This window comes from Coffea eugenioides, chromosome 11, assembly GCF_003713205.1.
Source record: "Coffea eugenioides isolate CCC68of chromosome 11, Ceug_1.0, whole genome shotgun sequence".
NCBI classification, from domain to species: domain Eukaryota; kingdom Viridiplantae; phylum Streptophyta; class Magnoliopsida; order Gentianales; family Rubiaceae; genus Coffea; species Coffea eugenioides.
In genome coordinates this window covers 38,640,801-38,655,474 of record NC_040045.1, presented here as the reverse complement: position 1 = coordinate 38,655,474, position 14,674 = coordinate 38,640,801, and the positions used below count along the sequence as shown (strand labels likewise).

General features: G+C 35.2%; 2 protein-coding genes across 5 annotated transcripts; one reads left to right on the top strand and one right to left on the bottom strand.

Moving 5' to 3' along the window:
• Positions 1-4,780: 4,780 nt before the first annotated feature.
• On the top strand, positions 4,781-5,606 carry LOC113753002 (proline-rich receptor-like protein kinase PERK1). Its single transcript, XM_027297076.1, has one exon. It carries the CDS (start codon positions 4,988-4,990, stop codon positions 5,402-5,404), a length of 417 nt encoding a protein of 138 aa, XP_027152877.1. The 5' UTR covers positions 4,781-4,987; the 3' UTR covers positions 5,405-5,606.
• A 1,620-nt stretch (positions 5,607-7,226) lies between these two features.
• LOC113753000 (protein WVD2-like 7) lies at positions 7,227-12,535 on the bottom strand. Of its 4 annotated transcripts, XM_027297073.1 has the most exons (10): positions 12,335-12,535; positions 12,125-12,205; positions 10,430-11,245; positions 9,999-10,226; positions 9,822-9,862; positions 9,558-9,740; positions 9,375-9,471; positions 9,203-9,274; positions 8,808-8,930; positions 7,227-8,200 (listed from the first exon to the last, which is right to left on the bottom strand). In XM_027297073.1, exons 2-10 carry the CDS (start codon positions 12,191-12,193, stop codon positions 7,724-7,726), a joined length of 2,106 nt encoding a protein of 701 aa, XP_027152874.1. In that variant the 5' UTR covers positions 12,194-12,205; positions 12,335-12,535; the 3' UTR covers positions 7,227-7,723. The 4 variants fall into 4 exon arrangements, with proteins under 4 accessions (XP_027152874.1, XP_027152873.1, XP_027152875.1 ...); XM_027297072.1 differs by having other exon boundaries at positions 12,125-12,535; XM_027297074.1 differs by having other exon boundaries at positions 8,808-8,915; positions 12,125-12,535.
• Positions 12,536-14,674: the final 2,139 nt, after the last annotated feature.

The following is a 14,674-nucleotide window of genomic DNA, read 5'->3' as shown; positions in this document are numbered from 1 at the left end:
ATAAACCCTCGAGGGATCTGTATTTTCTTTTTCCCTCTTTTTCCATTTTCAGTTTCATTTTTTTTAAGTACTCTTCTTTCTTATTATAAAAGCGTTCTACAGCACAGTGATCTAACGTTGATTTAACTCGAAAGCGTGTGAATAGTTTAGGAACCCTTTAGAGCTCAGACAGGCCACACGTGCACCATATAGTAAAATCAAAATGCTTATAAACCTCACAAAAAATATTTTCGTCACATTGCTCCCTTGAATATACAATTGAACCAAATCACCCTATGTACTATTACAAATTTTCAATTAGATACAATTGGGTGGAAAATCTCAATTTCTAGTTAAATAGGTCACGTGCAACACACATGATTTTTTTAAAAAAATTTGAATTAATCTGCCAGCTCTTAATTACCGAAATTTTAGATTACTTACTCTCGATAAAAATTTGTCTAAAACAATCTAATTGTTACCCATATTGTTAAAAATTCTAATTTTGTGCAGCTTTTGGTTTATTATCTTAATTAAAGTTTATAGCTATTTTACAACTGCAAAATGTATTTAAAAAAATGTGATTGTTAAGTATATTGTACTTTTCCTCTTTCTCCCTTCCCACTTCTCAAATTCCGCCATTCCCTTACTAAAAGATTTTTTTTAAAAAAAGGTATGTTTTGCTTTATATTTTATTAGTTTAGAAGTTTTTACATAAATTAAGCATAATTATCTAGATTTTATTTTTACTTATTTTATTAACTCAAAAGTTTGTTCAAAACTTTATTATGATATAATATGCGAAGGGTAATTTAGTTAGTTCACAAAACCTTATATGTTGTACATAACAAATTCAGCCTGAAATTGGGTTGGCCAGCACAATTATGCATGATTGACAAAATTGTAATAGTGTAATGGGTTGGATTTGTTCAATTAAACATTTAGGAGGACAATGTGAGAATGAGGCATTTTTAAGAGACTTTATTGGAATTAAATCATAAATATTTAAAGAAACTAAAATCCTTTGTGGACATAGAGGGGGCCAAACCCTCAAAAATTTAGAAACTATTCTTTTTTTTTAATTCAACAAATTAAAGAATTTCAGTTGTATCTCCAAAGATTTAGATTTCATCCTCCTAAATCTAATGAAAAGTGTGAAGTTGCCCTCGTAAAATTTATACAATTTTGTCCTGCCAAAGGAAACTTTTGTGTCGTCCCCACACTGAATTATGAACAATATTTGATTAAGCTATACTTAAGTACTCAAGCCCAACTTGATTATCTACTCAAGTAACTTGACGACTTCATCCTCCATCATGCTGAAGTTTTATTGATCTAATTACTTACTTATCAGCCTCAAGTGCATATTAACAGAAGAAGCTTTCAATTTTGCCATTTTCCCCCCTCCTTGCATTAATGAAGAAATGGTTTGTGCACTAGACAAATATTTGAGTCCTTATGTGCTAACCAACATAGAAGATACGTTGGCACAAAGGAAATTGGAGATGCCCAATTGAAATGGTAAATTCACACAAGTTTTCAGCATCAACATTTAAATCACAGCCCAATTAAAGGCATATAGTTACAAGATTGAGAACAGGAACAAAAATTTTACTGCTTCATTTTGAGTTCCCCATTGATCTTAGGATCTTAGGAATTCGAGGTTTGAGAAAGAAAAGAAGGGGGCTTTTGGTTGGGGGGGGTGTTGAAAAATGATCTCAATGCAGGGATCGGGAAGGAAAGTTTCTTTAAAAACTCTACCAAGTTGCCCTTCCAAGTCCCAACATTAATTAAGAGGAAGAAGCTAATTATGGCCACATTTTCTGTGTCTTTTCATTATAGCGAACAAGCAATTAGAGTGATCGGATGGGAGTTTGAGAAAAGATTAAGCCTTACAAATTTCATTAGAAAATAAGACAAAATGGGATTAAACTAGGGATTTTGTATTTATTGCTTTTTGCATGGTATTAGTTAATCACTTCTTATATGTATTCATCTTAATTTTACTACTCAGTAGCTTTGCTATTTGCCTGATTAACCAGCTTCTAATTGAGATTTCTCTCAATTCCTTTCAAATTTCTCTAATCGAGGGATTTGATGAAGGATTTAAAATCCTCTCAATTTCCTTTAATTGTTTAGATTATTTAGGAGGTATTTGAGTTCGTAAATCATAAATTATTATAGTTTTTAAAATGTATTTTAATAATTGATGAATTATAAATTCAAATATCTTTCAAATAATTTAAACAACTAAAATGATTTGGAAGGATTTCAGATTTTTCATCAAATTCCTTAATCCAAACGAAGCCTGAATACATCACATTACTTTTTAAAAAAAAAAATACATCATATATTACTTAGGGAGGCCATGGCGAATAACCAATGCTGGCAAGGACCAGGGCTCGATGTCTCAGAAAAGTAACTTTAACAGCTGAATAACCCTTACCTTTTTAGAGGTTTTCTGCTCAAGGACCCTTACTTTCAGATTGATGTTAAGGCAAAGGGAAACAAAAACTTGAAGTGGAACTTCCAAGGAAGAGTAAACTTTATGTTAGGTAATTAAGATTACACTTTTACTTATTTTCACTTTCTAGTTTTTTTTTTTTTTTTTTGTCGACACGGGGTGTTCGGGTCAATTCTTACGGGGCCCGACTAATCCCCTGCGACCCGGGCCCGGCGCCCCAACTCGATCCTAGCACATTAAGTGCGCGGAGAAATCCAGCAGAGTTGAGACTCGAACTCGGGACCTCTCGATCCCTGTGGGAGGAGGCTACACTTATTTTCACTTTCTAGTTGATCTGATCAAATATAAAAGTTGTTCAAATTCTCTGACTTTGAAAAAATCCATTGCTTTTTCGTTCAGCCCTACACAACTTTCAAAATTTTGCCCTTTTTCTCCAAGGAGAAAAGAGAAAAAGAAGAGAAGGAAAGCTTCATACTACTTTCTGGCCGCTTTTTCTACCTTTTTTCATGTGTTGGTAAGGAAAGGAGTTTATTATTGCACAGACAATCTCAACTTCCATGGTCAAGCTTTAAATCTTGATTAAGGGTTTTTTTTCTGAAGGAAATCTTGATTAAGGGTTAAATAATTATTTTTTTTTAAAAATGGTTAACTATTAGCGTTAGGTTATCCACATCACAATTGGACAAGAAGGATATAAGAATCAATGCATATATAATAAGCTTTGGAGCTGTTTTAGCTAATAGACAAATTGGATTAGAGAATCAATCGTCTTTTTGACAACAATAATGAAACATAGGCAACAGGCAATCATCAAATCTACCTTCTCCTCATCCAATTAATCAGAGAAAACGCATTAGCATCACAGACTAATCCTTCTTTTTTTTTTTTTAACTCATTATGTGTTTTAAGTTAATTGGTTGGTCATTAGTACTTAACCAACTGATCTTCTTAAGAAATCTTTATGCTTAACAATTTGTTTGTTTTTTCCAATAACATTTTGGCCCACATGTTTTAATCATCAGGCATCTAACCATTGATCCAGCTGTGGGACTAATCTTTCTTTGCGTATGGTAGAATCAAATTTAATCATTGACACCTCTTAAGAGTCAACAAATGCACGCTCCACCAGCAATCTTGTCAATCTCCTGTCTTTCTTCATTTTTTTTTTTTTGAGTAAATCTTATATGCACTGATAGTGTACACACTACGATAGTTGGATGCACGACACATGTGAAAAATTTGGATTTCAAATTTAAATTCGAATTATGTGTCATACATCCAATAATAAAAGTGTATAAGTATAGAAAATTAATTTCTTTTTTTTTTTTAACTTCCTGAAATTTTTCATAACCAGAAATCAATATACCAAAAGATCTATAGATAAACTTAAAGAATCAAGAAGAGCTTTAATTGTCGACCCATGTGGTTAATGCTTGTAACTTTGTAGGGAGGAAACTCCATTTTTTTCTTGTAGTTTTTTAGGTTCATCAGTTCATTGTCTGTAATGAAAAAGGTTACAAGAAAGGAAGAAATTATGATCAGGTGTGAGTAAACATGTTGATTTGCAAATCTCCAGGCTGAGGTCAAAAATCATGGCGATGTTTGAGATTTGCCATGTTGTCTTGGATCTTGTTGATCTTCCTTCGGAACATAGAAAGTGTAAAACACATAGAAAATTCACCTAGTTGCACCTTAACTAGAAAAGGAAAAAAAAAAAACTTTTTAATTTGGTTCTGATCAAAATTGATTGTCCACATTCCTTTGCTTGGTTTGAGGCCAAAGGGAGTTACATTTGGCAATTTTAGAGTACTTTATATGCATTAATACAGTGATTACATATAGCATGGTGAATATGTGGATTATTAGTGTACAAATATGTTCTAACAAAAGTGTAAAACAAGAACATCCTTTCATATGTTCTTAGGAAATACTTGTCAAATTCAACCCCGATCGTTGAATTCAAAATGCTCAACCAACGTAATAAACATTGCTCCTATCGTTACACCTACAATGCCCTCAGCCAATCTTCAAACTGCCCCTTTTGTGCTTCTAGCATCTTTCAGTAGGACTCCTTTTTCTAGTCACCTCTTCCCTTCTGGTCCCCAAAATAATCATATCTAGGAAACTCCCACAGTTTTTCATCTCAATATTCACTGGTCTAGGTAACACTAACAGCCTTAACAACTCTGCCGCTCAATTTGGAATGAAGCACAAGCCTAGAGCTATTAATATATTGCAAATGGTGGACAAATGAGCCACCTTGGCTAGATAAAGACATCCAAAAGGGACCTAAAGCTTCAAGAACCTCTTTATTCCATCCTCTTCTTAATCCTAGCAACTTTGGCTTTTTTCTTTTTAGTAGTGACAAAGTCCTCAGGATTTTTCCAACCTAGGTCCACACTTGATACGTTTCTAAGCCAACTCAACACCTTTGGTATACTCCTTTTCTTAGAATTCAATTCATCCCCCTCTAGTCTCCTCACTCCTCTCCTTTTCTTTTCTTTCATATTCCAGTCCTTTCTTCACACAAATCATTTCCACAACATGGCTTCAACCCTCCAAAAACTACTGTCAACCCTACTTTTCCTCTCAACAGTTCTTCTTTTTTCGGCAAGGTCATTGGCCCAAGAGTGCCCATATCCGTGTTATCCACCGCCAACGGGTGCCGGAAACAATCCACCAGCGACTCCAACACCACCATCACCACCAGCAGGAGGATCTTTTTCTCCTCCAGGATCTTTCTCACCACCGACAGGAGTTATTCCGTATTTTCCTCCACCTGGCTATGTTACAGGGCAAGCACCGCCTCCTCCCGATCCTATCGTGCCATGGTTTCCTTACTACTATAGAAAACCACCTCATGGTGATCAGTCTTCAACAACAACCTTGCAAGGATCATCAAGAACCATGATCATCACCATCCCTTTTCTTGTTTTGACTTTATTTCCTGCTTTTCACTAAGTTTTCATCAAATTTGATGTAATTAACTAAGGTCTTAGATGTTATGAAAAATATTCTACTAGCTAGGATTGTTAATTTGTTATTACCATAGTGATAATTTCACTGTTGACATGTATCCAAGAATTTGCTGTTTTCTTTGCTCGAAAAGGCAAAGGTTTTGGTGATCATCAAGGGCGCATGATAGAGATGCTTGTGGCCTCCAGTCCAAAGTGTTGAAGTCGTCCAAGTTTGGTAACGTGGATACTTCTTTGTTATTTCCCTTTTTATTTATCCCCTGTCTTATAACTGAGATTGCGCATTAAATTTCGGGTAGTAGATCCATAATCAAAAAAGTGTTTGTGATTGTTCCAGAAGAAATGAAACAAAAGATATGGTAGAGCTAGGACAGTTATTGTATGAGGTCTACCCAATGCTAGATGCAGAGGCGCATAATAGATCGATATGAACATCATGAGCTGTCCCGTAATAAAACCAGTTGTTGCTGATACCTTCTTCTCGGTTCCTTCTTCCATAACCCGAGCTCGGAGAAGGAAGAGATAAGAGGGCCCTATGGAGAATGTGGTCAGAAATCCATAATAGAGTCCGACCACAACGACCGAATTGATTATCTTCATGCATAAGGATATGGTACAATGACAAAGACTTTCTAACCACACCAAGAATCTCTATTTGCATTAGATGCCATGTGTATCTGCTTTGATTCAATTTAATTATCACCTAAGTACTTATAAAATGGTGCAAACAAATTATTGCAAATCTTAAGCTATACGTGTCCATTAAAATCACTATCTGGATTACAGAAAAGCTTTTTCTTATTTGCTACAAGTACAGGGAAGTTTCATGGTTCCTGATCCTTTATCTTTATGTGGTCTAAATTTTGGTTTAGCATGCAATATTTCATCCAAAAGGGGTAGCTGATATTTCAGTTCCACGGTCTGATTTGTGTAATAAGTCTCTTCTGTGGCAACATAACAACAAAGTTAGATTTGGACACAATTAGCCAGATAATGGTGTAATTTTGTGCATCTTCTAATTTACTGCCCTCATCAGACGGGTATTTCTCAAATAAATAAGAAAAGAAAAGAAAAGAAAAGAGAATTTAATAGAGTTTAGGTGCAATATCAAAATCATGTTTCTAGATGAAGTTGCAAGGAGGACAGATTTTTACAGGCTCTCCTTATCAATTGATTCTAAACGACATGCAGGACAGTAATTGATAATTACGGTGTCCAAATATTTGCAATTAGTAACAAAAACTGGAAAAAGAAAAATAACAAAGAGACAGATCACAAACAGTAGTATCTAAAGAGGATGATGATCGCTTAACCGAACATGCGGGTTTGCCATTAAGAGTCCAACAAGAGAGGATCTAGAGGAGTATATTGCTTTCCTTTTCTAAGTATGGTTTACAAGAAACGAGGCATCTTATGATGATAAGTTGTGGAACTTGTGAAGGGCTTTTTTGTACTTGAATGAATCTTGAAGAGCAGTACATAGACACAAGGTAGCAGATGAGGTGATGAATAAACAGTCGGTGAGCGGCAGCAAAGATAGCTACACCCTGCAAGAAACTCTGCTAGCCTGCAAAATGCTGATCTGCACCGTCAAAAACATATAAACAAAGATGAGATGATGAGTTTAGTATGAAAAATCCTGAGTTCAGAGTAGGAATGATTGTAAAAGACAAATTCTGCTTGCATCATTTACAGGATTTGGATCAAAAGTGATATTGAATGCTCAGAGTTGCTTACATCATGATGCAGTAAAGCTTTCTGTTTAGCAATCTTTCAACTATGAGATTATTAAAATACAAAGAACCGTCTAAACATCAACAACTACGGATTGCTTCCTTTGTATTTATCAACTTAGAGCTCTAGATAACCTGTCTGCCTCAAACATGCTCTAGATCACAAGTACTTTATTATCACTACTATTTTTTCAGTAGAAATGCGTTGGCAACCACACCAAATTAACTGGGAAATTTTCATGGATTTCTGGTTGTAACACGATCAAAGTCTAGAATTGTAGAAAATTCTCCAACTGCAGGAACTATAAGCATTCTATTGTGTATCCAACTAGCATTTACATTAGACTTGATTGTATCCAAGCGGAAATTTTACGCTTCAGAGTTCATCTTGTTGGTGTTGCAGTCACAACCATGGTATCTGCTTCAGCAGATTATGTTCGACTGTTCTATCCAAGAAAAGTTCATTTTGCCAACTGCAGTACTCAGAACTGGAAGGCATGGAAACATTGAACAGAGAGGTATAAAGTCTCCAGATGGCTACAGAAATGGATGGAAATAAGAACCTCAGCGATTTAGGAAGCAACGCCAACAGCTAGGTTATTTATTCTTGAGCTGTTGCATAGGTCAACAGCTTTAATGCCCTTTTTTATCACACCCTTCGTCCTTCTCTCAAATCCCACCTTATGTTTCCCCTCGACTTTCTGGCCTTTATTCAGCTTGTTAGCTTCTGATGCTCTTTCTTTCTGTAAACTTGTATGCTTGACCTTTTCCTGGTCTTCCTTCCCTGCAAGCCCTATTGCAGATGCAGTAGGATGGCAATTACTAGCTGCAAGATCTGAGAAACGTATATTTCTCTCAGAACGGACTGCTGAATGATAACGGGCAGCTCCAGATAGTGGTGGTGAGTTCACTGCTTTTGCAGATTCAGTAGTAAAACATGCTTGGCCGCTTCCCCGATTTGAACATGATCGTGACGCTGCAGTAGCTCCAATTGCAGTGCTTGAAGGCCTATTTTGGACTTTACTTGATTTTCCATTATTAGCTAAAACCTGAAGTAGATAATCAGTTACAAAGTCTCATAAATCATCCTTATGCTGCAATAAACTTGAAGTCTTCTACAGCATATGAGAAGCATACTAGTCACGAGAAAATGTTAATATGAAGAGTGGCAAAAATATCATTCAAAAGCAGTCAAATCTCATAACCTATCAATATATCCTGAAAGCAGAGAAGTCAATAGGCGATTCAATGTCGCGAGATTTTCTTTTCTGCATGTGCCAAAACGAACAGTTAAGCAAAAAGGAGCTTAACTCATATGCAAAAGGGCATTTTGATATTTGTTTCTCCTTGAAAGTTGAATACTAGGAGTGCATGGGTGGATGTCTGAAGTAAACAATAAAAGCACTTCAACAACAATTTCAAGTCATGAAAAGCAAAGGTTGGGTTCTCTATATGGATGTTCATTCAAGTTTAAAACAAAAAAAAAAAAAAAAGAAGCATGCAAACAGATGCTTGTTGTGGCATGTCAGTTAGGATGACTACAAATATAAGACTTGTGACCAACTTGCATCTCTCAGTATACAATTTGCTGCCAACAAATATCATAATATATTCAGAAAAGCAACTGAAAAACCAAGTACAGACTCCTCCGCTTACCTTGTTTTTATCCGACCATCGTCCAGCTTCAGTATAAAATGAAGGCATTGGTGTTGCTTTAAAGTTTAGGCTTCTGCGCAACTGCTTAATGTCTGCTTCAGTCTTTTCCTGGAATAACATAAACTAACCAAATAAAGCATCCAGGAAAGATATATTAGACAACTGAAACACAATATTTTAACATATTAAATGAGAAACAAATATAAGTGTGGTCAAACAGCATACACTACTTAAATATTCTTTCTTCTAAATAAGACCAAAAAAAAAAAGTAATGCAAACTTATTGGTTAAAGATCACTTTTATTGATTGCAGCAAAGTCATTTTCTTTGGGAATGTTGAGGAATCTATCTAAGTGTTTCAGAAAGTACATAAATGACCTGCCCAGGCATATTACCTGCTTTTTAGCTCTAACTTCCAGCATTTCAGTCTCCTTAGCATGCATTTTCTCCTCCAACTTGTTATTAAACTGAAATAAAATTTGCAATCATGAAAAATTTACAAGTATAAACGATGCCAGCACGCTATTTTAAATTAAGTTAGAATAGACAAAACAGTATCTTCCTTGCCTCTTTCCTCTTCTCAGCACGTTCATCACTTTTGAAGCTGAAAGCAGAAGCACTTGATTTGATAAATTGCTTGGATGAATTAACAGATCGCATTGGCCTAGACAAGAATAAGAAACAGATATAAAACCAGAATAGCTAGAATGTTGAAAAGAATGGATTTTTGCTGATTTTTTGCTCACAAACCTGCTTGCATTGTGGTGTGTTCTAGGGGCAGCCTTGTCTGCTGTAGAAGGCCGAGAACTTATTATAGGGGCAATCTTGTCTGCTGTAGAAGGCCGAGAACTTAATCTAGGGGCAAGCTTGTCTGCTGTAGAAGGCCGAGAACTGACAGCCTTTTTTGTTGTTGATTCTTTTGCATTGCTTTGGCTGAAAGAAAAGCATCTCTCTTATACTAAACAGTCAAAAGCATAAGTTCTGAATTAAAAATAACATCAAATAAACAAATACCTTTTGTTTTCAGGTAGTTTTGTCTTAAAACTCTGAGAAACCTATACAAATAAAAAGAGCATTTAAGACAAACCTCATTTAGAGTTTTGAACGTAGCAGACAGTCGGCACTTTTTTGAACATTTCGGTTGTTTTATAGAGTACCTTCGTAGTAATCCAATCAACAAGAGAAAATTACCTCACAGGTTGATGCTTTGGGAGCAGAATACATTGCTGAAGCTGCAGAATCACATAATTGCTTTTCCTTTCTGGATCTTACTGAAGCATTAGTATCACTCTTAGAAGGCCTCTTTGTAAAGCACTTAGAAGCTTCACTTGACATGCTTTTCTTGGCCTGAACAACACTGAGCTGAGACGTTGTCAATTTGGACTTTGCAAGTTTAGTTTGTGATGACCCAAGCTTTGCCTACATTTACAAAATTGATCAATTATGGGGTCACAAAGTGCTTTTTTTCCCCTTATAGAGTGGGATGGAAAACATAAATATTGAAGTTGAATCCAAGTTCAAGTAACACCCTGAAACAACACAGCATTTCTCAAATACCTGTTAACCTCCCCACAACTTTACCCACTGTATAAGTACTAAATAAGAAGCAATAAAGGACAAACCTTGGAACGACAACCTACTTCGTGTCTTGAACAAACTTCTTGCTCAGCCGTGGGACTCCCGGGCAACCAAGTTCCAGTTTTAGATGACATATCTGAACTTGTTGCTTCACTATCACCACTGTGGTTCTGTTTTACATGAGTTTCTGGTTCACAAGTTCTCAGAGGTGAATTTCTGCCTCCAGACTGACATGTTTCTTCTATTTTGTCATGTTCACAAACAACATCCTCAACATTGGAATTATCAGAGGTGTGACCAGCTTCAGGCTTAGAATGTGAAGTTCCAGAATGGTCCAATTCATGTTCTGCTGCTTCAACATCACTTTCAAGTACTGAGTGACCATGACTAAGAGCATGAAGTTCCTCGAAATTGGCATTATTATCATGTTCACTCTCAGGCTTAGAGTATGAAGACGCAGAATAATCTAATTCATATTTTCTCAGTTCAAGCTCTCTTTCATCGAATGAATGACCTTGACTGTCGAATGAATGATCATGACTGTCATCATAGCTTGTCACAGTGCTATGCTCATTAAGATTCTCAATGTCCTCTTCACAACCCAAGTTGTGCAATTTTTCACTTCCACTATTTTGACAGTCAATCCCACTCTGACATTCTGATAGGTTCTGGCTCAAAAGTGCCTTCCTCCTAAAGTGGGCCTCAAAATATGCCTTCTTCTCAGTAACCGAACCAGGTTTTGAGCATTTCTCAACCTCTGCAAGATAACGATTATGCGAGAAGGATGACCTCCGCTCCCAACATAAAGCTTCTGTTTCAAATCTTCCAAATGAAATGGAGCCAGAGTGTAAAGAATCCGCCTGTCCGATTCAATCAATTAGTGTTAGGTTCCATTTTCTCTTTCTTCTTAATAAAACAGATACACACTCACGAAGGTGATGCTGAAAAGAAAAAAACTTTTGTAAAGCATTACCATGCGCTCGACACTGAAATATTTAAAATTGAGATTCTACTGACAAACATACACTTGTGGATGTACAAGTGACCTAAATTGCTAGGCAATGCATCCAGAGAGCTAAATATGTGGCACTACATCAGAAATTCATATACTCAATACTGAATTCATGCATCACATGCATTGATCATAACAAATTCACAATGCCGGACTTAAATTTGCTGAGAAATGTCTCATCTATTACTGAGATAGAGTACAGTAGTCATTGACTATCATATAAAAGGGCATACTGGTCAGACTAAAATTCCGGTACACAACTATGAGATCCACAAATTCGAGTTAATAAAAAACTGTAATCTAAGAGATCCAATTGAAGCATTGAACAGAAGATGCGTCCAACACTATAACACTACAACAACTAAGCAAAGACTTTCACAAGCAAAACACCGTCAGTTTGTTGAAAGCCAAGGCTTTACATAAAAGAAAAGAAAACTCAAATCTAGTAGCTGCTGCAAGTTGCTAACAAGTAGCCGAAAAAGAAAAGTGATTCATCATCATGATGATCCAGAAAAGAAACTCAATCAATCCCATTAAAGCAGAAATATCCAAAAAAAAAAATTAACACAGTTACTGCAAATAATTAAATCTAACTCCGACCCCATTAACCCCCTGCACAGAAAAGAAATATTAAACAACAAAATCAAAAGGCCGGTTCAAAGAAGAAACATAAAAAGGGGACCACAAATCAGATCAAACTAAGAAACTAAACAAGAGTAAATTTTACCTGAAAACTAAGCCTAAATGGTTCTTGAATATCCCCAGCCATATTTTTGATTATTTGTCTTGTAATCATATCCTAATTCATCTGTAAATTATCAACAAAACCCACAAAAGAACATCACAAAGGGTCACAAAATCTGTAAAAAGAACCTCATTATATCAGCAATTATCATAAGCTTTAGAAATGAATCATCACTTTGAAGTAAGACAGGACCCTGAAGAGAAGGAAGGGAGAGAAGTACAGGGAGAATGCTTAAATGGGTTTCTTTGGAATGAATCAAGGAGTGAAAAAATTTGTACAAGAATTGGTTCTTTGCTTTAAAGATGAGACTTCAGGAAGTGGGAGTGAGCGAGCGTGAAAGAGAGGCTTTGTTCAGTTTTCTTGCAGTGAACATGAAGATGAACTGATGAAGCTGAAGAACCCAAGTGTTGTGGCTGTTAAAATGAGTGAAAGTAAGAGAGGTTTAGTGTCCCCTGCCTGCGTGTACTATTACCGTATTGTGTGTTTTTCATTTTTTTTGGTTTTTATTTATAGTAATTAAATCAACTTAATTATTTGTACTCGTGTTTAATTAGGATACTTGGGTATTCTTTATTTTAGCCCTCGAAACGAATCAAACATTTCAATTGAGCCCTTACAACTCAACATGAATACATGATCCATATTGCTACTATTTGATGTCCAAATGATGTAGGAAGACCAATCAGAAAAGGTTGGTAATTTACCTCCTCTTTTTCTAGTATAAGTAACATTAAAAGAAGAAGATTGTCGACCTGTATCATTTCATGTCGTACTCTCTTTTTTTCTTTTAATCATGTAAAATTTTTATGATAAATATCAATGATTGAACGCGTGTATGTATATGTGTGTATATATATATATATATATTATTATTTTTTGATAAATTAATTTTACTTTACCATAAGGCTTCTATCAAGGACAAGCTTTCATTTACATGTCAAATAAGAAACAAAAGTGGCTTTGAATAACAAATCAGAACGTTCATGTTTGCAGGGACAATTTGGAAGAGAATTTCTTCTTTAGAGGACCAAAACCAGAAAGAATTTTAGTATTTTTAAGGCCAAAATGTGGGATCCATTTTGTTTATGGTCAATAGTAATGGTGGGATCTTCATCTTCTTTTTTTTTTGTTGATAATATGGTGGGATCTTCATCTTAAAATGAGTCAAAACTGACAAGATTAAATATGCAGACTTTAGAGTCTCTCTCTATTTGTGCCTTTTAATCTTTTTTCCCGAATTAATCAGAATAACATATAATTATAGAAGAATAATAAATACAAGATTGGTAACGCTTCAATCATGATCGTATGCTGAAAGGGCGCATGAATGATGATGTGATACTATTCCACTTTTTGTCTGCTTATGATATCTGAAATCTGGACCATGCAAAATTTGGGGCTATGCTTGTTGTCTTTTCACCATCAGATGATGTTGATGTTTGATAACCGTCCGATCTTTGTAATCCGACGGATAGGAAAAATTGGAGTGAGATGGAGAGTCCTGGGGGAATTGAGGTTCTGCCACTTGGCATTTTGAACTTTGGATTATTGGCCCATTGTTCTTTTTATTTCACTTTCTTCTTTGGCTGAATTCCACTGGAAGTAGAAAGAACAAAGAAAAAAGGGTTTCAGCAAAGAAGACGAAGGCGAAAAGGTGGGCATCATTACAAGAATGAATGGGAGCTGGTGACTGCAACAAGAATTGTCAATGGATAGAAAAAGGAAAATGGTGGACCAATCAATTGGAAAAAAAAAAACTAACCTAGTTGTGCATTTTTCCAATTTCAACGTAATTTCATGTTGTAATGTCTAGAAAAGAAAAGTAGATAATTGTTAGAAGTAATTTTTTTCAATTTTAATGCTCAATTTTGTGTATGCAAAATAAAGAATGCGACGAACCGTTCATAAAATTTTATCTTCTATCTCTTCTCGTTCCGGTCTTCTCTAAAAAGAAAAAAAAAACTAAAGAATAATAGGAGAAGGAATGAAAAAGTTATCTATCTTTCTTTTTTGCTTTATTTTTGCCTTAAAATGATCAATAGGCTGATAAATAGTACAGATACAAGGTTTAAGTATTGATTTGAGTGCAAATACAAGGTTTAGGTAATTGACTACAAGCCCAAATTGTACCTCTCTGGAGGTCTAAGAAAGGGTTCCTGACTATGGACTAAGTGGACTGATAATGTTCTAGGTTACTATAGCCTAATTGTTGGAGTGACTAAAGCTATGAAAAAAATGCAATAATCTCACTTTTTACTCTTCATTTTCTTTGTTAAATAAATATTTGTATGTACACATGGAAAACTAGGGCAACATGTACTATAATATTTTCTAAATTTGGATGTTAAAGAATGTATTAAAAAAAAAAGAAAATAAGGAAGTGTCATTCATATTTTTGCACCTTTGATGCATAAACTCATATTTAATTGTCTTTTTTTCCAATTATATACTTTCTCAATTTAACTTTAACTTTTCAAAAAACTAACATTGAAGACCCTAATTAATCAGTACTACTCCAGCAAACCCAATAAA

What these genes read in the sequence shown, in the direction of transcription:
- LOC113753000 (XM_027297072.1), bottom strand. Translation starts at nt 12,193, where the DNA reads ATGATTACAAGACAAATAATCAAAAATATGGCTGGGGATATTCAAGAA. An exon ending in AAGTAGGTTGTCGTTCCAAG is followed by an intron (nt 10,227 to 10,429) that starts GTTTGTCCTTTA and finishes TTGTAAATGTAG; the next exon opens with GCAAAGCTTGGGTCATCACA. An exon ending in AAGTTAGAGCTAAAAAGCAG is followed by an intron (nt 8,931 to 9,202) that starts GTAATATGCCTG and finishes TTATTTGGTTAG; the next exon opens with TTTATGTTATTCCAGGAAAA.
- LOC113753002 (XM_027297076.1), top strand. Translation starts at nt 4,988, where the DNA reads ATGGCTTCAACCCTCCAAAAACTACTGTCAACCCTACTTTTCCTCTCA.